At 48.0% G+C, this 26,848-nt stretch overlaps 1 protein-coding gene across 4 annotated transcripts; it reads right to left on the bottom strand.

Annotated features, from left to right (window-relative positions):
• Window positions 1–6,302: 6,302 nt before the first annotated feature.
• Window positions 6,303–26,640, bottom strand: TTC24 (tetratricopeptide repeat domain 24). 4 transcript variants are annotated; one of them, XM_083590140.1, is made up of 13 exons: window positions 25,700–26,386; window positions 24,462–25,594; window positions 23,165–23,380; window positions 21,597–21,725; window positions 19,064–19,185; window positions 17,462–17,581; window positions 16,654–16,757; window positions 13,089–13,237; window positions 11,853–11,994; window positions 11,270–11,349; window positions 10,337–10,388; window positions 9,023–9,131; window positions 6,303–6,770 (listed from the first exon to the last, which is right to left on the bottom strand). In XM_083590140.1, exons 2-12 carry the CDS (start codon window positions 25,231–25,233, stop codon window positions 9,026–9,028), a joined length of 1,992 nt encoding a protein of 663 aa, XP_083446266.1. In that variant the 5' UTR covers window positions 25,234–25,594; window positions 25,700–26,386; the 3' UTR covers window positions 6,303–6,770; window positions 9,023–9,025. The 4 variants fall into 4 exon arrangements, with proteins under 4 accessions (XP_083446266.1, XP_083446265.1, XP_083446264.1 ...); XM_083590139.1 differs by lacking the exons at window positions 6,303–6,770; window positions 25,700–26,386 and adding an exon at window positions 26,522–26,640 and having other exon boundaries at window positions 8,052–9,131; window positions 24,462–25,267; XM_083590138.1 differs by lacking the exon at window positions 6,303–6,770 and having other exon boundaries at window positions 8,052–9,131; window positions 24,462–25,267.
• Window positions 26,641–26,848: the final 208 nt, after the last annotated feature.

Here is a 26,848-nt window from a genome sequence, read left to right as displayed (position 1 = left end):
TGCCAGAGATCATCAACCAGCGCGACCAAGGCAGTTTCAGTCCCATGATGAGGCCTGAATCGTGGCTGGAAGGGTGTGCTGGTCCCAGGGGGAGGTAACACTGGAGGTACTGCTCCAGCACCGCATTCGCCCGTTCCGTCTGACCATCGGTCTGTGGGTGGTAGGCTGATGATAGGCAGACCTCTGTCCCGAGGGTCTGGTGCAATGCTCGCCAGAACCGGGATGTGAACTGAACGCCCCGGTCGGACACCACACGCTCAGGTAGGCCATGCAGGCAGAAGACATACTGAAGGTACAGCTGAGCGGTTTCCTTAGCTGTGGGTACGGATGGGCAGGGGGTACAGTGCACCATCTTAGTGAAATGGTCGGAGAAAAGTAGAAGGCAGGTACAGCCACGAGACGGGGGTAAGTCCACTACAAAGTCCAGTGAAACCGTGTGCCAAGGACGTGGTGGGACTGGCAACAGCTGAAGTAGGCTGGGGGGTCACCCGGTAGGGCCCTTGGCCCGCCAGCAGACGTCACAACCAGTGACGTAGCGAGCCACGTCAGCCTTCAGGCGGGGCCACCAAAACTCACGGCTTACCAGATGGGTGGTCCAATACCGCCCAAAGTGTCCCGCTGCTGGGGCATCATGGGTCATCCGGAGAACCTCAGCCCGCAGTGGCCCTGGTGGGATGTACAGGCGACCGTGGTGCAGCAGAAGGCCCTGATGCAAGACCAGCCCCGGATACTGAGGGCATGACCCTTCGGCCAGTTCCCGGAGTCGTTCCTGGGCCCAGGCGTCGACCCGCTGCTGTTCCCGCACCCGAGCCTGCAGTGGCTCAGCTTCCTGGGTGGCCAGGAATGCAGCCGGTGGTAGAATCGTGGTGGGTACTGCTTGCTGTACCGTGTCTGCGACGTCTTCAGGTTTCTGGGACAGGGCATCCGCCTTCTGGTTTTGGGAGCTAGGGATGTAGCGGATCCGGAACTGGAACCGGGAAAAGAACAACGCCCACCGGATCTGCCTTTGGTTCAGCTTGCGGGTGGTCTGGAGGTACTCCAGGTTCCGGTGGTCGGTTCTCACCTCCACCGGGTGTCGTGCCCCCTCGAGATGGTGGCGCCAGACCTCAAAGGCCACCTTGATGGCCAGTAGTTCCCGCTCCCACACAGTATAGTTACGCTCCACCGGAAGGAGCTGGCGGGAATAGAAGGCGCAGGGTAAGAGTGGCGCATCAGGTCCGTGCTGCTGAGACAAGACAGCACCGAGAGCCGTGCTGGAGGCGTCGGTCTCTACCACAAAGGGTTGAGAGGGATCAGGATGTTGCAAGATCGGCGCTCTCTGGAAACAGGCTTTCAACCCCTGAAACGCCTCCTCTGCCTCCTTGTCCCAGGAAAATGGCGTCTTGGGGCGCAGTAGCCGGGTCAATGGGGTGGTGTGATGAGCATAGTCTGCAATGAAGGTCCGGTAATAGTTGGTGAACCCCAGGAATCGCTGTAGGTCCTTGCGGTTCCGAGGTGCTGCCCATTCCCGAACCGCTGCCACCTTCCCAGGATCCATCTGCACCCCATCTGGAGAGAGTCGGTGACCAAGGAAGTCCACTGACCGCTGATGGAACTCGCACTTGCTGAGCTTCGCATACAGGCGGTGCTCCCGCAAACGGTGCAGCACGGTCCGGACATGACCCTCGTGGCGAGCCGGGTCACGGGAGAAAACCAGAATGTCATCCAAGTACACCACCACGTACTTGTCTAGCAAGTCCTGGAACACGTGGCTGATGTACCGTTGGAACACAGCGGGCGCATTGCACAATCCGAAGGGCATTACCAGGTATTCGAACTGCTCATGCCGGGTCCCGAATGCTGTCTTCCACTCATCCCCGGCTCAGATCTGAATTAAATTGTAGGCCCCCCGGAGGTCTAGTTTGGTGAACAGCTGCGCCCCTTGCATCAGCTCCAGCAACTCCGAAATAAGGGGCAAGGGATACCGGTCTGGGATGGTAATTCTGTTCAGGGCCCGGTAATCATGGCAAAGGTGAAGCTCCCCACATTTCTTCTTAACGAAGAGCATTGGCGCAGCGGTGGGCGAGGTAGAAGGCCGAATGAACCCACGCTCCAGGTTCTTGTGCAGGAAGTCCTGCAAAGCTTCGCGCTCTGGCTCTGTAAGAGAGTATAAGCGACTCACCGGCAGGGGCGCTCTGGGCTGGAGGTCTATGCCACAGTCAAAAGACCGATGCAGCAGCAGCTGGTCTGCCCCCCATTCCTCGAACACGTCTTGGTAGTCCCGGTACTCAGCGGGGAGCATTGATGCAGCCTCCTCAGTGGGCGCGGCTGCTAGCATCTCGGACAGAGCGTGGGGACATGGGTCTGGAAAGTGCACAGTCCGATTGACCCAGTCAATCTGAACATTGTGAGCCTCCAGCCAGTCCATCCCGAGCACCAGGGGGAACCGGGGCATGGAGGCAATGTCCAAAGTTCGCACCTCCCGGTGCTGCTGGAGACACAGGACCAAGGGCTGGGTCTCCCGAGTAACGACACCCGAACGCAGGAGCTGTCCATCAATTGCCTCCACCTGTACCGGTTCTGGCTTGTTCTGAAGTGGCACCTGATGATGGGTGGCAAAGGCAGCGTCGATGTAGGAGTGGGTTGCCCCCGAATCTACCAGGGCGTGGGTAAGAATCCAGGGCCCACCTGGAGGGTATAGACGCACTGGGACCATGAGGTGTCGCAATTCCACTGGTGAGGGCCCCTCTAGCATGGTCTGGGACCCCAGGTTGCCAGGGCCCTCGGCTACCAGGGTTGGCGGTTTCCCTGCGGCTGGCAACTTCTCGGGACAGGACCGGGCGTAGTGTCCGCTTCCGCCACAGTAGAGACATAGGTTCCCCTCCCGACGCCGTGCCTTCTCCGTGGGGGAGAGACGAGGTCGCGCAGTCCTGAGCTGCATAGGCTCCTCTGATGACTTGGGTGTGGCCGTGGTCCTGCTAGGAAGGACTGGAGCCCGGAGCCGGGAGTGCTGGCGGTCCCGGGCCTGGCGACGGTCCTCCAACCGATCGTCTATCTGCAGGCTCCGCTGAATGAGGGCGTCCAGCGTGGTGGGACGATCCATCGTGGCCAACTGGTCCAGTATCTCGTCCGACAGTCCCTCAAGATACTGGTCCCGAAGTGCAGAGTCATTCCAAGACAAGTGTTGCGCCAACAGCTGAAATTCTGTGGCGTAGGCGGCGGCTGTGGACTTGTCCTGTTTCAACCGACGAATCACCCGATTGGCTTGGCTCTCCTTCAGAGGGTTGCCAAACGCGGTCTCTAAGTGATTACAAAACCCCACATAGTCTGTTAGCAAAGGAGAGTCTTGCCGGAGCAGTGGCAAAGCCCACTTGGCCGCCTGGTCCTTTAACAAACTGATCAAAAAGTGCACCTTGGTGCGGTCGTCAGGGAAGCTCCGGGCTCGCCCCTGAATATACAACTTGGCCTGGGCGAGGAACATGGGAAAGCTGGCCAGGGCCCCATCAAATTTCTCTGGCAAGGCCACTGGGTACTTGCCTGGAGCTGGGGCGTCGGCCCCAGGAGCTGGTAGGGCATCCAACCGCTGCTGAAGCGCTGTAACCACTTTGCTTAGCTGCTGAACGGTGTGGGTCAAGGCCTGGTTCTCCTGGGCCAATGCCACCAGCGCAGCTGCCTGGTCAGCCATGGCCTCTGGCTTTTCCCGAACGCACCCCAACGAAGGGGGAGTGCGGGTGAGGTGGGAGCAAACTGTGATGGTCCCAGGGGGAGGTTACCGTGGGGCGAGGTCCAGGACCTGAGTCGAGGGACGGCAGACAGTCCTCCACGGGCGAAGCAGGGTTCAAAGCGAGGAGCCAGGCAAGGACAGGAATACTGGAGGAACAGGACTGGATGCTGGCCGAAACAGCTCTTTAACAACGTTGCTCCCGCAACCTGGATCGGGCTGACTGGCCTTTATCTTCTCTGAGGCCAGGGGCAGTCCCGGCTCCCAGGAGACCCGCCTCTCCTGGCCTTAAGGCGAGCACTCCTCCTGGGAGAAACCAGTTCCCTTCGCCTCTCTGCCCTGAGCCTCTGCAGTTCAGGAGAGGCTGAAGGGTTACTGGACCCAGGGGGAGACTCACCTGTAGGCACTGAGTCCTCAACCACCTCCGGAGCCAGAGTGGATTCACCTGGTGCCTGCTCCTGAGGATCCGGCACAGGTGCAGGCGCTTCAGAATCAAGACCCTGCCCCAGTTCAGCCGGCCCTGGAGGCAGGGACTCCTGTGCAGGCTGGGATTCCTCCGGTTCAGCCTCTGAATCGGATTCCCAGGCCATCACAAAGGGATCCAAAATGGTCCACTTCTTGCAGGCATGCCTGGAGTTGTTCAGCAACCATTCACTCAATCACCTTGCCCAAGAATGGAAGACTTGAGACTGGGCGATAGTTGGCCATATTGGCTGGGTCTAGAGATGTTTGTTTAAGAAGCAGTTTAATGACCGCCTCTTTCAGCAGATCTGGGAAGGCTCCCTCACAGAGAGAAGCATTCACCCCCACCCCCCTGCAAAGCCTATCATCCAGCCCTTCCCGGCTAGCTTTTATAAGCCAGGATGGGCAAGGATCAAGGAGACAGGTGGTTGGTTTCACTCGTCCAAGCAGCCTGTCCACATCTTCGGAGGTAACAGATTGGAATTGATCCCATGCAACTTGATAGACAGGATTCTAGCACTCTCCCGCCCCGGCCCTGCTCCCACGGTGGAGTCTACCTCTTCCCGAATCTGAGTGACTTTATCTACAAAAAACTTTGCAAAATAATTGCAGGAGATCATGTGGCCTGTAATGGGCCCTGATGGAGCAGGTGGTTCTGCTAAATTGCGAACCACCTGAAAGAGTCTCTTACTGCTGTTTATTTTCTCCATGCAATAGAGGTGGTGAAGAAAGTCTTCTTCGCCGTCGCTATCGCCACTTGGTAGGCTCAAAATTGAGCTCCAACTCGTGTCCGGTCAGCTTCAGAATGAATTATCCGCCACCGGCACGCTACCCGTCTAAGCGATTGTTTCATTGCCCTCAGATCCATGGAAAATCACGGGGCTGTCCGGGCTCCATGCTTCAGAGCCAAACAGTCAATAGCCCTGGTTAACTCCACATTCCAGCGGGCCACCAGGGAATTAGCTGAAAGGCCATCAACATGGGACAAAGCATCCCCTACCACTCTTTGGAAACCATTTGGATCCATTAAGTGGCGGGGGAGGACCATCTGAATCAGTCCCACCTCCCTGCTGAGGGGAAGGGTCGCGGAGAAGTCCAGTTGCACCAGGAAGTGATCTGACCATGACACTTCTTTAGTTTCACTTTTACTTAGTGTCAGATCACCAACATCCACAGAGGTGAACACCAGGTCTAAGGCATGTCTGCAGCTATGAGTTGGGCTAGACTTATTCAGGGACAGCCCCATGGAGGCCATGCTTTCCACGAAGTCCCGAGCGACCCCTTGTAAGGTCGTGTCGGCGTGGATGTTAAAATCCCCTAGGACAACCAAACTAGGTGTCTCCAGAAGAACATCTGCCACGACCTGAAGCAGCTTGGGCAGGGAATCCTTTGTGCAGCAGAGAGGTCAGTACACCAAAAGGAATCCTGTACTGCCCCTATTGCTCAACTTCCAGAACATGCACTCAGAGAACTGGGTCTTCCCAATAGGACGGCTGGTGCAAACTAATGACTTCCTAAAAATCACTGCAAAACGCCCCCCCCCCCCCCCGCCCACAAGGCCTGGGTTGCTGTGTGTAAGAGAAACCTGGTGGACAAGCAGCAGCAAGGACAGGCCCATCTGCTTCATCCAACTAAGTCTCTGTTACACATGTCATGTCAAGTCCTCCATCCATGATCAAGTCATGGATGGCAATGGTCTTGTGAATCATTGACCTGGCATTGCACAGCAGCACCTTCAGGTCATGTGGGTATCCCTTGCTGATTCCAGTATCCGTCCGGACAAGATCAGACCCGGAGGCAGGGATAGCCCTCAAATAACGACTAAACCTGCCTCCTCGGTAATGACATGATCTGGTCTTAGCGTAACTCCTCCTACCAGTGATCACTGAGATTGGTTGTCCCAGTACATCCCCCCCATGGAACGTATCAATGACAGATGGACATCAATGACAGATGATACTTTCATTTTAAGCTGCAAGTATTATGTTCTCCGGGACGATGGGCTGTTGTTCAAGAAGTGACTAGAGGTCAATGGAGTGACATGGTATCATGTTCAAGATGGAGTCCATGGAATAATGGCCATGGCTGGTTGGTGGGCAATTGAATTTCCAAGCACAAATAAATGTTTGCAGAATGTAACACAGTTCTTATAAGATTTATAGAAATGAATGACAATCTTTGTCTTCCAACAACAGTCTTCCCTTTCGGTCCCTGCTCTTCAGCCATACAGTAAAAATAAAAACATGGATCCAAAATCTGACCTAGTATAATTTACTAAAAACATCTGTTAGTACATAAGCAAAGCCCTGCTGGAACAGGCCATTGGCCCACCTCATCCAGCATCCTATTCTCACAGTGACCAAGGAGAGACCTCTTGAAATGCCTGTAAGCAGTACCTGGATGCAAGAAAACTCTTCCCACTTGTTACTGCTAGCAACCGGTGTTCAGAGGCATACAGCTTGCAATAGTTGAAGGAGAACAGCCTCCTCCAGGAATTTGCCTAATCCTCTTCTAAAGCCATCCAACTGGGTCATCAGGTAAGCTTCTTCCAACTGCTGCTCCACAATGTAGTATTAATATTAATTATTTAGCAATAGGGCAGGATCTCCTGTGCAATAAGATAAACCGAGTAATAAGAACTCAGTTAATTACACCAACATTAGACAGGATTATAGTGAAACCCAAGGGTGGGGATATAAAATATTCCCCACCTTCAGTAATACTCCCTGCCTAACAGCTCCTTTGTTTTACAGAGAGGGATTGAGAAATGCAAGAAAATAGCAAAATAGCTGGAAGGTGTGTGTGCCTGGAAGCGTGTGCCCTCTCCTGTGTTGCTGTTTTTGCTTTTTTTTGTAACACCCCTCCCCCCAAAAAATCCCCATCAGCATCAATAGCCTCCCTCTTTTTTGAGAGTCTCCTAATTCTATAAGGAGGGATGTAAAAAAAACCTGAAATCACAAAGTGTCTTCTGTGTTTTTCTCTCCTTCCACCCTAACATCCCTCCCTCCTCTTCTTTGCTACCTCCCCCCCCCCCCGCACCAATCCCCCTTCTCCTTAACAGTCACCCAGCTTTATGGGGCAGGGAGAATGTCTGCAGGTGTGTCCTGCGCTGTGCGCTTCATGCTTTCTTTCCCACCCCCCAATAACAAAATATTTCTGCTTCTGTTCTTAATCTTGTTTTGCCCTCTTCACCCCAATGTGAACTCTAATTTCGGGAAAGGCAGGCTGGGGCTGTCTTGTTGGGTGTGTCAGCTTTGCCCCACAGGGCAGTGCTGTTGCTTGAGTTCCCATTGGATTGAAAGCTGCTTCTGCAGGAGAACTTCCTGCTTTGTTGTGCCTTGTGTGTTTAGTGCAGAGCTTTCCAAACTTTTCATGTTGGCAACACACTTTTTAGGGATGCATCATTTCATGCCACAGTACTGCAATTCAGTTTTACTAGCAAACCAGAGGTTAAACTCATCCCTTTCCGGCCCTGAGAGAAGCGCATTCACGTGACACACCTACACACTGCAGCCGACACACTAACATGTCATGACACGCGGTTTGGAAAGCTCTGATTGCGTGCTATTGTGTGTATGTTATCACAATGATATCCCATCTTTTCTACAGGGAGCTCAAGGTGGTGTACGTGGTTCTTTCCCCTCCACCTCTATTTACACAACCACCCTGTGAGGTAGGCCAGGCTGAGAGGCAGTGACTGGCCTGAAAGATCACGACCAATGAGCTTCATAGCTTAGTGGAGGATTTGAAGCCCTTAAATTGTGCTAGCCCCCCGGTTGGTTTGAACATTATTCCTTTACTTCAGTTTTTCCAACTCTTCAAAACAGAACAACCAGAGCTCTTTGCTCTTTTGCAAAGCCACACATTTAGACAGAGATGGAGGCATCTGTAAGAGATTTAATTTACTCCATAGCCCATACTTGGGTAATATTAGCAGCAACCCAATTGTTTCAGACATCTTTGATGTGTGTTTCGTAACATGCATTCCAGCCAGGTGTTTGGTAACAAATTTGGGCTTATGCAATTTTCTTATGGGCACATGAGATACATGTATATGGAAAGGAGATTACTTGTGTGAAGTGACACTAGTGTAGCAGGATGTATTATTACAAAAAAAAGATTTGAAAATGATATGGTCCAGGGCATCATAATTCCACAAACGCTCGCAGAATCTCACCCAATGTGCACTTGCTTCTATGAAGGCACACAATAGCAATCACACTTTGTGCTTTGCTCCCCTTGCTGGTCTAAACTGGTAAGTCAGTTTTTTCTGTAAGGGCAATATGCCATCCTCTCTTGTAGCAAGCACTCACACTTGTCCCTTCCAAGTCCTTCCATAATGTGTCTATCTAGAGCCATAGATGCGGCCCCTTAAAGAAATCCAATTAGTGGTTTATCCATGAAGCACAGTTGCATTACAGATTCAGTAATGCAAGTTCTGGAGGGTTTGTGATGTGTTGATATGTAATTTTGATCATCTCATTAAACACACAATACTTTATAAGAAATTTTGTGCACATATCTAGTAGTGATGCGTGAGCCAGTTGGATCTGTGGTCTAAGAAGGCAGCTTCCAATGCGACTAAACTGGTGTTATCAGAGCACCAATGATGTTGAGGGACCCAATTAATCCTGGGGTGGCCTTCATGCCTTGTGCGTGAACTTCCCAGAAGCACTCGGCCAGCCAGTGCTGAGAACAGGATGCTGGACTAGGTGGTCCCACTTTGGCCGGGCCCGGAAGAGCACTTGTGTTCCTCAGAAAAGCGGTGTGCCACAGTTTACGAATGGTGGTTTGGACCTGAAGAGCATCAAGACCCTTCTAAAGCTCCCATCGGACAGTCAATTCAGCAGCAAGACACACCTGTCACATCAGAGCACATATTATGGACTTGAACCTGTTCCCCCATCCTTGCTGGCGGCGAGGCTCCAAACTTTGGCTGGCAAAGGGTCTGGCAGGAGTTGGTACAGCCCTGGAAAGAAAAGAGAAGAAGCGAGTTCCAAAACTTCTCTGTGGACCACCACAGCAGGGGTCCTCGAGGGAAGGAAAGGGCCACAGCTCAGTGGTAGAGTCTCTGCCTTGCATACAGAAGGTCCCAGGTTCAATCCTTGTCATCTCCAGGAAAACTAGGATAGGAGAGGCTCTTGCCTGAAACCCTGGACAGCCACTGCTGCCAGTCAGTGCAACTTCAATCCATGCTGCTTTTTTAAAAAAATGGGTTTGGTAGAGCCAATTTTTGCCACATGACTCAAATTGATTCATAAATAAATAAATTGGTATGTATTTCACCAATCCCAAAGTTTCAGAGTCAGTAACCCAAATATTGTAAAGGTGGTTGTAAACAACCCCATTGAAATAGACAAGAGCGATTATGCAGACGTCGTTGCTGATTGTGAAGAGGCTCAGAAAATGTAGGTCCACCACTGAGGTGAGGTGGCCGCCTCTGTGGACAGGATCCACAGAGGCAGCAGATCCGACCTCCAAGGAATGCATCACCCGCTGCTGCTGCCACAGTGGCAGCAACTGCTGCAATGCACTCCTTGGAGGCTGGATCTGCCGTCTCCTTGGCACCCCCCCCCCACGCTATGCCACAGTGGCATCATGGCAAATAGGAGCCACTGCTGGTCTCCTCCCACCCTTGCTTCCAGTGGATATCTTTCTTCCTCCTTTGTTCCTGATGTAGAGCTTCACTCACCCCTTCTTCCATGGCTGGGGGAGGGAGGGAGGGGGGAGGCACCATTTTGTGGTTCGCCTTAGGTGCCAAAATGTGTTTGGCTGGTAAGGTGGGTCACTGGGTGGACAGTGCCTTGGGCTTCAGCCCTGTACATGAGAAGAAGCATCTCCATCCCAATCGTTCAGCCCAGACACTCAGGCCCAGCTCCGAGGGCCTTCTGGCGGTTCCCTCATTGTGAGAAGTGAGATTACAGGAAACAAGCAGAGGGACTTATTGGTAGTGGCGCCCACCCTGTGGAATGCCCTCCTATCAGATGTCAAGGAAATAAACAACTATCTGACTTTTAAAAGACATCTGAAGGCAGCCCTGTACAGGGAAGTTTTTTACTGTGGTTTTATAATTTGTTGGAAGCCGCCCAGCGTTGCTGGGGCAACCCGGCCAGATGGGCAGCATATAAATAAATAAATTATTATCCTTATTATACATTCTGTGAACCGACCTACCTCTCTAAGACCCTTGCTCTCAGTTGACCAGACTCGCACTCGTGGGGGCCTGCTGGGTGTGACATAAAAACAGCAGAATAAACCAGAGTTTTGGGCAGTGTTTCTCAAATAGACTGTGGAATGGCCTTGCCATAACCAAAGTACTGTGGCAAATATTCCAGCAATTTCCAAACCATATGTTTAAAGCGCTATGATGCCAATTTCAACAGCTGTGGCTTCCTGCAAAGAATTCTGGGAGCTGTACTTTGTTAAGGGTGCTGAGAGTTATTAAGAGGCCAACATTCCCCCTCACAGAGCTACAATTCCCAGAGTTCCCTGAGGGGAAGCCATGGCTGTTTAAAGTGGCATCCTAGTGCTTTAAAGGTATGGTGTGATATGGCCTATGTTAGTAAATTGCAAGCTGGTTATGCCAAACTCTACCTCCACCACCATTTTGTGACTCGCGGTCTACAGTAATTCCCAGCCCTCTCTCAAGTGAGCCCTGGGGACAGAAGGTCTCAGAACCTTTGAATTGGGGGAAAGCCATGAGAGGCCATGCTGCTTGTCCTACTTAGAAATATTCATTTTGGAAAGACAAGATTTTTCTGCAACAGGCCTCCTCAGTTTCTGACCCAAGCAAGCCATCTCCCAGCCATCCGGTCTACAGAACCACCCACTATCAGTAGCTCGGTCTTATCTGGATTGAGCTTCAGGACAGATGAAAGAAAGGCTTTCCTTCAAAATTTACCCCTCTTGGTTACGGTTTGGCTCAGGGCTATTTTTTCTAGCAAAAGAGGTGCCAGATCTCACCATGAACACCTCCCTTTGTTCTCTTATAATGACAATGGCACCCACCTGAGAGGTGCCAGAACTGAGTTCCGGCGAGTTCCGGCTGAAAAAAGCCTTGGTTTTGCCCCTTCTGATCAAGAGCCCTGTAGACATCACTGTACTTACTTAGTTGTGAATTGTGGGACTTCCTGTTCTGTAAGCAGCTGTGGCAGGAGGGATCCAGGTGCAGAAAAGCATTGAGATTGCTAGAAAAGAATAAAGGATGTCACTGAGATCTGATTTCCAGATTCACAACTTAAAGTCTAAACTATTTTCTGTTTCCTCCTCTGTTTTTTTTTATTTTGCAAACGCACAACATTTGGAAGGGAGACTGTGGGTGGAAATGCTCATGGAAAAACAGGCCTTCTCCTTCCCCAAATCATTCTTGCCTTGGGTTGACTCCACTTACTCAGAGCAGACTCAATGAAAATTGATGGGTCCAACTAACTTGTCCATTGAGCTCAATGGGTCTACTCTGAGTATGACTTAACACTCAGCCATGGTTTGGTGCAGAGGCAGGGTGATGGCAGATCAGATGAAGAGTAAGGGAATTTGTTGCTATTTATTTATTGCAAAAAAGGTAAATAAATGTTCTAAACTATTAAAGGAAAAGATGTTTTGAACACCTTCCTTTTTCGAAATTAAGGGCACGTGCAGATATACCCAGTGCCAGCACCTTTTGGGGAGCAGCTATTGCTTCTGAGCTGACCTGTTAGCCTGTGTCTGATTGCGACAGGCAGAAGTCCCCATGGGCTGCTTGGTGTCTTCAGTGCTACTGCTGACAAACATGGCACGTCCGTTCGGAATTCCAGGAGTGGAGATCCTGTCTCCATGTGTTGCAGCAACCAACACTACAGGAAGATAAAGTGTTGAGAGGCAAAGTGGTTGAGAGGCAAAGCTGTGGATGCATCACCAATGTTATGGTGCCCATGAAAGGTCTCAGTAAATACCCCCTCAAAACACAATGCATGAAGGACTGTTTTCTCTTCCTGCTCAGTTCCTGTTTGCATTGACTCAACTATCCCATGTTGAACAAGCTCCCTTTAAACATACCCTCATTTCATTGGAAGCCAGGACCTCCCTTTGATCTGAATGGAGGGTATGTGCAAAGAGCTGCTCTCTGTGAGCCCATGTAGCACAGCTAATGCGGGTGCCTTTTCCCATTGATGGGGAGGCTGATGGGGGGGACATACCCACACTATTTTGTGATGCTGTCTCTCTTTCTGCTCTTTTAGATGTGACAGTAATTTTGTGTTTTGCCACACCACCACTGCAGACATTTTGTGACAGCACTTGCTCAAAATTCCACTGTCCTCAAAAGGTTGATGACCTGCAATCTACCTATTTCACCTCAACTGCAAGTTCACCATTTCACCACCAAATTTGGCTCTTGTCTTCACACATCACACTAAGTCAAGGTTTGCGCTAACCACAGTTTGAGCTTCCATCTTCACCACAGGCCAACCATGGTTAAGAGCTCCTCAGCATAACCATCTCGAGCTGCAGTTACCTCTGCAGGTTGAGAACGACCCAAAACTATAAGTTTGTCAGTCCCAGACAGATCTACACTATACATTTAAAGCACATCCAATGCACATTTAAAGCACGTGATGTCCCCCAAAGAACCCTGGGAACTGTAGTTTGCCCTTCACAGAGCTACGGTTCCCAGCACCCTCAACAAAGTACATTTCCCATGATTATTTGAGGGAGGTTGTGTGCTTTAAATGTGCATCTGATGTGCTTTAGATTGTGTGGTGTGGATCTGCATCACACCAAACCACGGTTGGCACAAACCTTGGTTGGCAAGACTCACATAGCAAGTCATGGTTTCTTATTCATAACCATGGTTTGGCCTGATGTCTGACTTGAGCCTCCATCTCTGTACTAGGGGAAAAATGGCACCATGCAGAGAAGACTGCAGGACCAGAAGTAGAGAGGGGGTTACCTGATGCTCCATGGGCAGCCTGCTGTGGTTTCAGATGGCTGCTATGAGGGACTACCATTTCCCCCCACTGAGAAGATCTCTGGTTCCATGGGGCCAGTGCAGACTGCTCTTCTATGGGCTGCGCCTGGTGCCATTGTTGTGTGACAGAGCTGCAAAGAGTCATGAAACAGAGGTGTGATATTCAGACAATACAAATGTTTATTTTGAGCCTTTGATGGTGCCTGTGTGTGGCCATGTTCTTTTAATCTGGGGGTTGTAAGCTCAGGATTTCCTAAAGATCAGCTGTGACCAAACAGTGTTCATGTGTTATTTCTAATAATAATATTTGGAATGTATTTTTAATTGACTTTGAGATAATATACATTAAATGAAAAAGATAAACACCATGCAACGAGAAAATGTTAAACGTCCTCCCTTCTCTTGCCAGAAACCAGGAAAGTATTCTTGTCCATACTCTATTGTAAGATCTTCAGTCATGCTCATTTACTGCCTATTATTGTTTTCCCTTCAACAGGGAGCTTGAACATCATATCACCCTAGTCTATGTCACCTAAAGGAACGTAGTTTTAACAAAGGGAAAGCTATCAGGAAGTACTGAAGCAAATGGCATGAGACTCGACCACACTCCCACTTGTCCTGTGCTTTCTAGGCATGGGACAATCACTTTTTAATTAATTTATTTTAATTTATTAAATTTGTATACAGCCCTTCACCCGCAGATCTCAGGGTGGTTTACAACATAAAAACACCAGAGGAAAACACAAAATACATAATGGAAACAAGAACATAGGGAATAAAATCGAACCTTGAGGAACACCACACCAAAGGCTCCATGGGGCCAAAGAACAGTCCCCAAGCAGCATCCTCTGGAAATCTCTCTCTCTCTTTTTTTTAAAAAAATAATATTTATTAAAAGTTTAAAGATTACAGAAAGAAGAAAAAAAGAGAAAAGTTAAACAAAACAAAACAATACATTACAATACATAAAAAAACAAAAAAAAATACGGCAAAACAAAAGCAAAAACAAAAACAATTAAAAACACATCCAATATTTCCATATCTTTGTCTTTCATTTACTTGTTTCATCGACCTCCTCACACCTCCCTTTTTTGTATTCTAGTTCAGTTAGCTATTTCAGCAAATCCTTTCCATCTTTCTCAATTTTTGTTCTATAATTTATCTTAACACATCTTAACATATTTTAACCTTATTTTCCATTAACACTATAGTACTTACTTATACTTAATTCATTATAACATTTCTACTAAAGCCATATAATTCCATTCCATCATTTTTCTAACACTCATTAATATTACATTATTTATATATATAAACTTTAAACTTTTTCCAATGTTCTTCCACCGTCTCTTCTCCCTGGTCTCAGATTCTGCCAGTCTTTTCCGTCAATTCCATATAGTCCATCAACCTGGTGATCTTCTGTCCGAGGCTCTTAACTTCTGCGAGTCTTCTTCATATTTATACATACACTTTACTTTGTCTTCTTCTGATCTTGTTCTTATTTTCCTTCCTTTGAAGCTGAAGAGTAGATCTCGGGGAAATTCCCACCTAGCAATGTTTTTATTCCTTCTCGACAGGTCAGCCAGCTCTCCATAATTAAAACTAAAATTCAAAATATATTTCAATACATATTTCAAAGTTCCTCCAAATCTGGAGGTCCCCACAACTCCAGTCTCCTCCTGACCCAAGTCCAGGTCCCAAAGGTCAATAAATCCCTGCATCAAGGGATCTATCCAACTTTCCTTCTCCAGTCCAAGCAGGGCTCCAATTCTCGAAATCTGACTTTCTCTAAATTCACTCATAAATAGCATCAACTTATAATCATCAAATTGCATCTGCAAGGCTGGGGCTCTCTCTCTCTCCACCTGTGCCACTCTAGGTTCATCAACTACGACTTTCTCCCCAGCCTTCTCCACAATTCGCCCTGTCAAAGTAGATCCCTGTATCAATTCCTGAGTAGTTTCTGTAATAATGTTCCCTTTTTGTCCCAAGTTAGTCACTTTTTGTCCCAAATTCTCAATTTTTATAGTCATAACATCCGTCTTCTTATGGAGCTGTTCCAGTGAGTTATTTATCTTACATAATGCAACCACTAAGACTTCTTCTGTCAACATTCTTAGCACTCCAAGGTCAATCCCAGATTCTCACAGTATTTTATCTTGCAGCTGGAGAATTCCCCCAGCTCAGCTCATGTAACAATTTCAAAGGCTTCCTCTAGGGGGAAACAATTTCTATTTGTATCAATCCTTTTAAGCACAATTCAAACAATAAAGTTAGTTTCAGTTTTCAGTTACTTTTACTCCTTTTTAAGCGCAGAAGGTGACAATGGAAACAATATATTTCTCTTATTTAACTAGCTGTCAACGAACGTTCTATTCACAGTCAATAAGCATTCCCAAAACGTGTCTTACTGGCAGCCCGTTTCCAGGTTCAGAGCGGTGGCAATTTGACTTTCTTCACTCTCTCCTGCAGGCTTACACGATCCAAAATTTCCCCCCTCTTCTCCTGCTTCCAAGGGGGGTTTAATAATTTTAACCGATGGAGGTTTAATCCTTTACGAAAGGCTTTCCAAGACTTTAGCTTGCAGCCTCTTTGCTTCAGCCTATTTACAAAAGGGGGAGGCGGACTTCCTGTTTGAAACCTCCCCGTTTCGGTGCCAAATTTAGACGTTTAAAAATCCAATTTTCCGTTCTACTCACGGGTAGTTGTTTTAAAATCAAATTGTCCACAGGAAAAAGTCAGCGCTCTCCGGCAACAGCAATGTGGCTTCACTCCGTGAAAAAAGCAGTCGATTCAAAGCAGCGCGCCACTCACCCCACGTCGCTCCGGATCCCCAAAACCGGGTTTCCCCGCGAGTAGGGGAGGTGCAAAAGGTGCCAGCCGAATCCCACGTTCACAGGCTTCTCCCGCCTGTGATTTTTATGGGTCCCCGCCTTCGCGGAGGTGGTCAGACCCTAATTTCCACGAAGCGAATTCCTCCCGATCAGAGGAATTCCGCCATTGTCCGGAGGCACCAACCCGGAAGTCCCTCTGGAAATCTCTCTCCAAGGAGTACTGGAACCACTGCAAAGCAGTGCCACTCCCCCCTCAACTCAGACAGACTTTGCCCCATCACTTCCCCTCGGACAACCTGCTCTTTGGCGCTAAATTGGAACCAATGGCAGTCTGCGGAAAACTCAATTCAGTGCTAAACCATGGCGTTCCCAGGGCAGTACTGGTGGGGCAAATGGATGTGTGAATAAACCCATGGCGTTCTCCATTCTGGACATGTTAATATGTGTAAAAAATGGCCACCTAGTGGCATAGAAAGTGTCTGTTTCTTTCCCCTCTTCAGTACTGCTACCTCATGGGCTGTTCTCCATACATTTATAAATCATAAATCTGGTCCTATTATCTTGTAAATTTTGCCAAGTTATTCAGTCCACTTATTATTTCAGTGATTTATATTCTCTCTCATCTCTGGAAATCAGTCTAGGGAGAGAGAGAAACAGTAAGGAGACGAGAACTTGGACAGAGGCACCATAACATGCACATTTCCCTTACTTACGATTCGCTGGCGCGGCACAGCATGGGAGGGAGGCTCTCATTCTTACGATGCGGCAACATAGCAAATCGAACCTGGCTTGAGGTCTGTGATGTAGGAAGCTGTTTCTGAGCAGAGAGAGAAACGGTCATAGCTAGAGTCCTAATGGATAGTCTAGCCCAGGCTTCCCTAACTTCATACCCTCCAGATGTTTTAGACATCATCCCATGCTGGTTAACCCAGATGGTAGTCAGAGTCCAACATCTTTGGAGGGCACCAGGTTGGGAGGAAGCTGATTTAGCCCAACCCCCTGGCTTAAAAAAAATACTTCTACAAGTTTCAATTATTTTTCTCACTAGGAGGAAGTGAAACAGCCGAAGTATAGTTTTGCGCTGTTATTTTCTTCTTACCTGGCTGTTCTCCCTCTGTGTAACATGTTAGAAGATTCTAGCACAGCTGTTAAAACAGATGTAGACTGCTATAAACATGTGGGAGACTTTGGCCTGTATCTGGGTCCCATGTGATTCCCCCCCCCCCAAAAAAATTTAACTTGCCTCAGAGAACCGACATGGTTTGCCCATCATGCTTGATGTTTATATTATGTTTCTGGACATGCTGTAAGCCGCCCAGAGTGGCTGGGGAAACCCAGCCAGAGGGATGGGGTATAAAATAACAACAACAACAACAACAACAACAACCTTTCCTCACCAGTAATTAATAATGTTTTTGAATATTCCGTGACTTTGCAAATGCTTGTCCAATGGTGGGTAGGGCAGGGGCTCACATGTTTAATGCCAACAAAATGGCACAAGGTGGCAGGCAGGGAACTCACCATGGAAGCAGACGGAAGAATCCCCCCACCATGGAAGAAATTGCTGTTCATAGACAGTTTGTTCTGGAGGGCATCTGTAAGTTTGTTCACAATTCGCTCCTGGGCTGTTCCTGAGACATCCTGGCATTAAAGAAAAGATATATGTAATAGGTTCAGTGAAGTTAGTGCGGATTCACAATTTTCTTTAGTTAATCAACTAACTAGCCAGTGTATTAGAGCTATGGAGCCTTGGTGTAGGTTCAACAGTGGTTCTTTTCAGGTTTCTAAGATGAAAAGGCACGGTTTTCTCTAAAAGGGGTGAAAGCTTACAAGTTTACAACTGCTTGTTATTAGAAGCAAATACCACCTCAAGGATCTGGGTCTCACGTCTACTGATCTTTGAAACGAGGGCAATAACAGGCAACAACCATTGTTCACCTCAGGCAAATTTGCAACAGTCATAGGACACTTCCAGATGATCTGTGTATCATTTCTCCTGATTTTCTTTGTGTAGAGGTTACGAGAAATTGCATCAACGCAAGTGCTGTCACACACTTTCCAGCCAATTTCCCCAACACTTTCCTCATCACTAAAAGTCTGATCTTCTGGGGAAGTTATTTTGTTGTGCATGACATTCCGTGTCCCACATGGTCTTGGTGGAGGCACCGTCACTGAGGACTGCTTGGCTGGCACTGACCTGTGACTGAGCCCTTTCCATGGTGGTTCCTCATTTGTGGAATGCCTTCCCTAGTGAGGTGCATCTTGTCTTCCTCACTGTTAAATTTCAGGAGAAATTTAGAAATATTCCTGTTCACCTAGGCATTTGACAGCTGAAAGACACCGTTCCTGGCCCCCTGAGGCCATGGAGTGAGAAAATGTTTTAAACTGTTTTTAGAATGTTTTAAAACTGTTCTTAGATTTTATTTTGTGATGCTGCAGGTGGTGCTGTGGTCTAAACAACTGAGCCTCCCAGGCTTGCCAATCAGAAGGTCGGCGGTTCAAATCCCCACGATGGGGTGAACTCCCGTTGCTCGGTCCCAGCTCCTGCCAACCAAGCAGTTCGGAAGCACCCCAAAAAGTGCAAGTAGATAAATAGGTACTGCTCCAGCGGGAAGGGAAACGGCATTTCCATGTGCTGCTCTAATTTTGATGTTCCATTGCGCCATAAGCGTCTTAGTCATGCTGGCCACATGACCTGAAAAAACTGTCTGCAGAGTGGACAAACGTCAGCTCCCTTGGCCTGTAAAGCGAGATGAGTGCTGCAACCCCAGAGTCGTTTGTGACTGGACTTAACTGTCAGGGGTCCTTTACCTTTTTTATTTTTAATTATTGCTCTGTCCACCGCCCTGCACTCCTTCAGGAGCAAGCAGGGGATATAAATCAATTATGTAATTAAATTTGAAAAATAGCCAACCATAATTGCGCAACCTGAATTTGCCAGTATGTGACTGAATCCCACCCAAAAAAGAGCAACAGTCTGGAAATGCCATCACTTAGTCCAAATTCCTAAATTCTGAATCCACATTGATCAAGTCCACAGCATGTCAGCAACAGGTTCATTTTGTATAATCAAAATACAGGCTGAAATTTAAATGCAGAACCAGCTACTGCAACAAGCCTTACCTGGCATTTAGAGAGCAAGGTAAGTGCCTCTTTGTAATACAAAATGGCTTTGCCAGGGTCTCTCAGGTGAGCGTGCGATGCCCCAAGCCCTTCGTAAGCTTGCCATTGGCCTGGAAGGTCACCTGTGCAGAAAAGGAGGAGAAGGGGTTGGAGAGAAGCAGAGCAGGGTTCAGTCTGAAGAACAGACAAATGAGCCCCCTATTATTTATTTTGTTTTACTTATAAAAAATATTTTGATACTGCTCTTTCTAAAAAATATCAAAGCAGAAATAGACTACTGTGGAAGAATGAACTCTTAATTGTCTGCACAGATCCAGTGGCATAGAAAAGTTTTCAGCAGATGTTTAAAAGTAACCAAACATACCAGCTTTGTCTCCAATAACTTCAACAACCATTCCTCCATATTTAACAATAATAAGTTTTTCCATCTTTGTCCACAAAAGTCTCTCTTCTGTGGTCCTATAGTTCTTTACATATTATGTATTCATCTGTTTGCACCCAGTTCCATATCTTCTGTTCTCATTTCCTGTTGTTTTGCCATGGTTGATCCCTGGCTGAATGTCTATCAGAAGAGTATTCCACAGAGCTGGACCGATGACACAAAAGGCTCAGGTTCCTGTTGCCATCAAATGAGACTTGCCAACTCAGGGAATTACAAACGGCACTCCTGCAGATTACTTCAATGAATGAGCTGGGATAGAAGGGTTAAAGCGGTCCCTGAGGTACCCTGGACCTAAGAGGTTTAGGGCTTTGTAAATGAATGCAAGGACTATGAACCTGGCTCAGTAACAAATGGACAGCTAGTCACAGCAGTTACATCTCTAAGTTCTGGAGGCCAGCTGCTAATGGGTTGGCTGGGACAATGGCCACACAGCCACATGTTCTGTTGTCTGTAGGGTTGGGGGAGAAATGAGAGTCAGTTCACATTTAAAGCAAATTATCATTTTCCAAAACAGCATGCAAACCGAAACACAGCTAGCCTTTGAAATTCTTCCTTATCTGAATTTTGTGATGCAGCTCTCCTGCTAAACAATTGGTTCCAAAAGAATCCACGTTTTAAGGGAAAGCATAAAAATTGGGATATTTGTGAAAATAAGGTACCCCTGCCCGTATGGGCCAGTCTTGACAGACTCTAGGGTTGTGCGCTCATCTCACTCTAGAGGCCGGGAGCCAGTGCTGTCCGCAGACACTTCCGGGTCACGTGGCCAGTGTGACGAAGCTGCTCTGGCGAGCCAGCGCACCACACGGAAACGCCGTTTACCTTCCCGCTAGTAAGCGGTCCCTATTTATCTACTTGCACCCGGGGGTGTTTTTGAACTGCTAGGTTGGCAGGCGCTGGGACTGAGCAATGGGAGCGCACCCCACCGCCGACCATGTGATCGGCAAGTCCTAGGCGCTGAGGTTTTACCCACAGCGCCACCCGAGTCCCTATTTGTGAAAATACCATGCACAAATGCAAGATTGCTCACAAAAATGTGCACATGTCAAAACTGCACACAGGTGTTTATTAAGAGAAATTTGCACCAAAATGTTGATGAATTTTCATGAGGATTTTTTTATATATTAAAAAAACCCATTGCAAATTGCTGAACAATGTAAGGACTGAATTTAAGACTTGACAAATGAGAAACAGAGAAATGAAATTGGTGGATCCTTCTATCCCTTGTAGCCTTACTCTTGAATGAGAGTAAGTGAACACATGGTTATCAAATGCCACAGTGGGAGGGCAAAAGTGATATATATATTGTTACTCCTCTTACGTATTGTGTTCCTAACCAGAGTTCTGCTGCCAGTCACGACATGTATCTTAAGTTTAGGAAACTTTCAGAAGCCAGATTCCCTGTCAACAGCTCCCCCAGCTACTTCCAGGAAGAATGCAGCCTAGGGGCTTTGGCCCTTTAGGTTGGCCTTTGGTAAGGTAAACAGAAACACAAAAGTGAAAGGAAGTGCCCCATGGATAGAGGCACTTGTTATAGGCTGCCAGTTCTTTGCTGGGCCCAATTCAGGGTGCTCGCATTACTAACCAAAGCCCTAAATGACTTAGGCACCAAATATCCGAAGGACCGCCTCCTTCCCTACAGACCCTCCCAGGTATTAAGAGCAACAGAGAGGGTCCTCTTAGTAGTTCCATCACCCTGATAGGTTTAGGGGGTGGCCGCTGGAAGAGGCCTTCTCTGCCGCGGCCTCTAAATTGTGGAACTCTCCACAGAGTTGCGTCTCACCTCTTCACTATCCGGCCTCTTTAGGCTGGCCTTTGACACCTGAGATGTGTGTCTTCAGGATGCTCCCTATTTTTCTGAATATATTATGTTTTAATTGTTTTTCATTCTGAATTGTAAATTGTTGTAACCTGCCCTGGGATTTGCTGCTGAAGGGTGGTGATAAATCTAATAATAATACATGAGTTTGGACCTGCCTTCACTGCTTTTTACAAAACAGTTACAACCCCCTTTGGCCTTGGTGATGCAGGGTGGGAAAACACTTTCCCTGGATCTCTCTCCCATCTTTCCCGTCTCCACACCTCATTTCTCACCTGAGTCCTTGAAGGCTTGGAGCGCATGAAGGTAATGTTCCCCAGCAGCTTCGTGGTCAACCAATTGGCTCAGCGCATAGGCCAAGTTGCCAAAACACTGTCCCTGAGCTCTCCTGTTTCCCAGGGCACCTGCACAAAAATATCCACAAATTGTGAGTTCCATGAAGCGTTCCACCTATTGCTGAACAATTTTTTTGTTTTCACAGGCCCCACTCTTGTGCCTCACACAGAGAGATTGGGGAGGGGGAGCAAAGTGTTCCCTTTCACTTGACATCTGGGCCAGGAAAAAGCTTCACCTGGTGGGTTTTTGCCTGTCACTCTGTTGTAAAATACACAGGAGGTGATAATGTTCAATCCAAGATGTGTAATTAAAAAGGGTAAAGGGACCCCTGACCATTAGGTCCAGTCGTGACCGACTCTGGGGTTGCGGCACTCATCTCGCTTTATTGGCTGAGGGAGCTGGCGTACAGCTGGTCATGTGGCCAGCATGACTAAGCTGCTTCTGGTGAACCAGAGCAGCGCACGGAAACGCCATTTACCTTCCCGCCGGAGCAGTACCTATTTATCTACTTGCACTTTGACGTGCTTTCGAATTGCTAGGTTGGCAGGAGCTGGGACCAAGCAACAGGAGCTCGAGCACCCCGTCGCAGGGATTTGAACTGCCGACTTTCTGATCGACAAGTCCTAGGCTCTGTGGTTTAACCCACAGCGCCACCCGCGTCCCAATGTGTAGTTAGGCAGCTAGTAAAAGGATTGTTGAACAGGGACTGAATTCTGAGGCACAGCCATTTTTGTTTTCAAAAGAACTGCCCAGTTTTCTGACATCACCATCATATTAAGTCCCACCAGTGTACATGGGGCCTTAAAGAGCTTTGTTGGCAAAAATCAACGAGTCCCTGCTTCAAAGGAGCTTACGATCTAAAACAGACAACTGGGAAAACAACAGCAGTAGTGAGGAGATCAACTTGAAAAAGAATAATGCTGCAAATATGAGGGGACAGCGCTCACCAACCTGGTACTCTCCATATGTTTTGGACTACAACTCCCATAAGCTGCAGTCAGCAAGGTCATGCTGACTGGGCTAAAGGGAGTTGTAGTCCAAAATGGCCATGCTGGCTAGGGCTGATAGGAGTTGTAGACAGAAACATCTGGTGGGCACCAGGTTGGCAAAGGCTGGTGAACAGATATATTTTTCTTCTTTTTACTTATGCTATCTTTTATTCACTCCCTACTTGCCCAAGAGGTTAAAGTTGGCTCATGTCCTTCTAGAATTCAGAGGCTCCTTGTTTTTGTAGTTTTGTAGTGCTGTTTTGTTGCTTTCAGTAAACAGATCTCCTCACTGAGGATAGCATTCCATGCATTTGATGCCCAACGTTCATGGTGCAATAAATCTTTACTGATTACAAGGCTCTTTAAAAATTATTAAGTTTTACTTTATCTCAGATTTCACCACTGTACCCCTTTTTGTCTCTTGTTTTCTATATCACTTTGTGTGCTTCTTGTCAGACCCCATCTGGGCATTTGGACAAGTGACCTGGGCCAGTTTGGTGTCCTCTACAGCAACTTACTGTGTAGTGAGGCGGCCCTCCGGTGAAACCCCAGAGCCTTCCGGAAGTTCCCAAGGGTGTTATGTGCAGCCCCAAGGTTCTGAAGGACGACTGCTTCTTCACACCGGCCATCAGCATCGGTTTGGCAGAGTGGAAGAGCTCTCTCAAAGCTTTCTGCTGCTAAGGAGAAGATCTTGAGCTGGGAGAAGCAGATCCCAATGTCATTATAGAGTTTTCCTGGGGTGGGGAGAGCGGCAGAGAGGGAGGGAGAGAGAGGGGAAACAGTCTGAATGATGCCAATGGGTCCCTTTCAGAAAGTAATCCTGTATCTGTGAGGGCAGAATGTGTAAGAGGGAACCTGGTGAACAGGTCCAACTAATTCCTTTGTTAAGGTCATGGCCCTCGCTGGTCAGTTAAGTGTCATGATTTACATGTCCAAAGACATGTTGTCATAGAGACAAATGGGTGGGCCTCTTCCCACCTCACCTGATTCCTAGGTAATACATTAAGGTTGCCAGGTCAGGAGCATCTCAGCCCCTGATATTTCAGGGCCCAAACCTGAGACCTAGAGGAGGTTCCTGGTGAGGTCACAGAGGCTGACCTTGGAGATACAGGTTAATTGGTAGAAAGGGAGTGGAGGAAGGCAGACCACCCAGAAGGTCTGTACTATAATTTGCTGCCAGCTCCTGCCGTTCTGGAGCTTGCAATCTGCATGCATAGTGATTACACACACACAAGAGTATATGGCACTCTTGACCACTTGCAGATTCAAAACCTTGACTCACCACCTGGAAGAGGCCAGGCAAACACAGCCCTATTATTATTATTATTAAATTTGTATACCAGCCTTTAGCAGCAGGTCCCAGTGCAGTTACAATACAAGCGCAAATCACAATATAAAAACATAAAATACAGTGGTACCTCGGGTTAAGTACTTAATTCATTCCGGAGGTCCGTTCTTAAACTGAAACTGTTCTTAACCTGAAGCACCACTTTAGCTAATGGGGCCTCCTGCTGTTGCCATGCCGCCGGAGCCCGATTTCTGTACTTATCCTGAAGCAAAGTTCTTAACCTGAAGCACTATTTCTGGGTTAGCGGAGTGTGTAACCTGAAGCGTATGTAACCCGAGGTACCACTGTACATAATAAAAACAACAACAACCACCACCCAATAATCCCCCGCTCCCCAACAAATTTTAAAAGGGCATTAGATGTCAATCAGCCATAAGCCTGGTTAAAAGGGGAACGTTTTTACCTATGGTACACAGGCATCATGTGGCTGGCCCAAACTCTTCCTTTCAGGGTCCCTTAAGACATACCCAGCAGAGTTTTGTTCGAGAGACGCTCACACAGCAAACGGCACTCGTTCAACACCTTGACGATCTCGCTGGCACCATACTCTCCGCTCTGAAGCATATAGTTGCCGGCTTTGCTGAGGGCCACTGCGGCGGCTTCTAGGCTCTCGACTTCCACGTAGGCCCGGCCGGCTTCCTGGAAGCACTGGGCGGCCCGCGAAGGGTCTTCCATGCCCAGGTAGCAGTAGCCCATCTTCATGTAGGTGCTGGCCTCGCTGCCGGCCTGGACCGAGTGGTAGTGATCCTGGGCCTTGCGGAAAGACTCCAAGGCCTTGGGGAAATCCCGCAGGCCTTCGTGGGCTGCCCCAACGTTGAAGAAAAGGTCCCCAAGATGCTCCCCGGCTTCCCCTTCCTCAGAGTGGGATTTGAGGAGGAACTCCAGGCCCTTCTCCGGCTTCCCGGCCTCCACGTAGGCTGCACCCAGGTTGAAAGCGCACACCTTCCGGGCCTGGGCACTTGAGGTTTCCAAGGAGAGGGCAAAGGCCTTCTTGAAGCATGATAAGGCCTCTCCAACGGCACCAAGCTGCAGGGCCTGGTGGCCAGCTTTGGTGAGGTCTTCAATCTTGGCTTCTTTCCTCAAGGGCACCTCGCCTTCCTTCTCAGGTTCCCCGGGTGCCTCTGCCTCTGCCTTTCCTTTCCATTTCTTCTTTTTCTTGTTGGGCACCTTAGAGCCCTGCCGTCCGCCTTCTTCTGGGCTGAGCTGTGCCTCCAGTACAGAGGATTCCTCCAGAGCCATCAGTGGTTGCTGCTGAGCTGGTGGGAGTCCATTTCTAGGGGAAATAGGAGCAAGGAAGAGCGTCACGTGGAGAAGATCCAGTAAAGCGGAAACCTTGTCATCGTTTCATGTCGTTAACAGCACTTGCAATACACCACCACACCAAAATCAGCTCAGGAGGTTTAAAAAAAGAGAGAGAGGGTGCAAAGCGTCTTCCGGAGACCTGGATGGATGCAAAAACAAAGTGTAGGGAAAACTTGATTTGAGAAAGCAATGGGGAAGAAGGGAGAGGAGAGATAACAACAGGAAATTGGGTGAGTGTTGGCTTCAGCTGTTGAATTTATTCCTGTTTTGCAGCCGTGAAAGAAAGAAACAGGAGCCCCTGTGCAAGAAGAAGAAGAAGAAGAAGAAGAAGAAGAAGAAGAAAAGTTGGTAACTAATTTATTTAAACACATGCCTACAATAATAATAAAGGTCTATGACTCACCGAGATGAAAGTCAGTAATATTTTTCTAGTGAACGCTGATTTGTGGAGCTACAGATCACTTTTGCAAATGCTGTCAAATGTCAGCATCACGCAGGAAAGTTCATTTGGTGAAATTTTCAAGGGTTTCTTATTTAAAATACTTTTTTATGCGCAGGCTTTCTTCGTAGAGTACAACAAACATTTTTCAAGATCATGTACATATATATCTTTCAGATGTGCAATTTGATGGAGGCCTTTTGTAGGAAAATGTAAGAAATTGTCACCATGCCAATCTCCCAGTCCCTGCAGAGCAAACTCTGGCCTCCCTCCCTCCTTCCCATGATGGCTTGCAAGGATTCAAGTTTCTTTTCAGTATGCCTGAGACATGCTGACTCTCTCCATGACAACCAGCTCTAACAACTGCGGACCCACATCTCTCTCTCTCTCTCTTCCCAAGGTTACCTGTAATGGTATTTGCATGCAGCCAGTCTCCTGTTGCTTTTTAAAGACACAGGTACATTCTTATGAGGTGCACAGACTTGTGCCTGGCAGAAGCATGCAAGTGTAAACAGAGAATTGGCCAGACCCTGGGGGGGGGGGATCTACCTATTCATTTTGGCGTGTTTATTTGGATTAAGCCTTGGTTCTAAAACCAGTGTCTTAGACCTTAAGAAGACATCTGAAGGCAGCCCTGTATAGGGAAGCTTTTTAATGTGTAATCTTTTAGTATGTTTTTATATATGTTGGAATTCACCCAGAGTGGCTGGGGCAACCTGGTCAGATGGGTGGGGTACAAATACATTATTATTATTATTATTATTATTATTATTATTATTATTATACCTCTTAGGTCACATCTCCTGCTGTATGATTTGGCTTCTTTTGTCTGAGGACCCAGATGCAGGGAATGCTACTTTAGCTCTTACATTTTGGGATCTTGGGGACATCCAGGGTGCAGCCTGAGCTATCCTGCCTCAGGCTGGGTAGGCAGAGAGCCAATGGTGGCAGCCTATTACTAGCTTTTGTTGACAGCATCCACTCCCCTTTCTTTGTGTGTGTGTGTGTGTGTGTGTGTGTGTGTGTGTGGTGCTCTGCCTTGGTACCCCCAGGCGTGGGACTGAGGTCAGGTGTTTGTATTTTGGAGTCCCAGGAGGAGGAACTTGATAGCAA

This window comes from Podarcis filfolensis, assembly GCF_964270895.1.
Source record: "Podarcis filfolensis genome assembly, chromosome: 16".
NCBI classification, from domain to species: Eukaryota; Metazoa; Chordata; class Lepidosauria; order Squamata; family Lacertidae; genus Podarcis; species Podarcis filfolensis.
The sequence above is the reverse complement of the archived record's forward strand: the minus strand, read 5'-3'. Positions and strand labels throughout refer to the sequence as shown.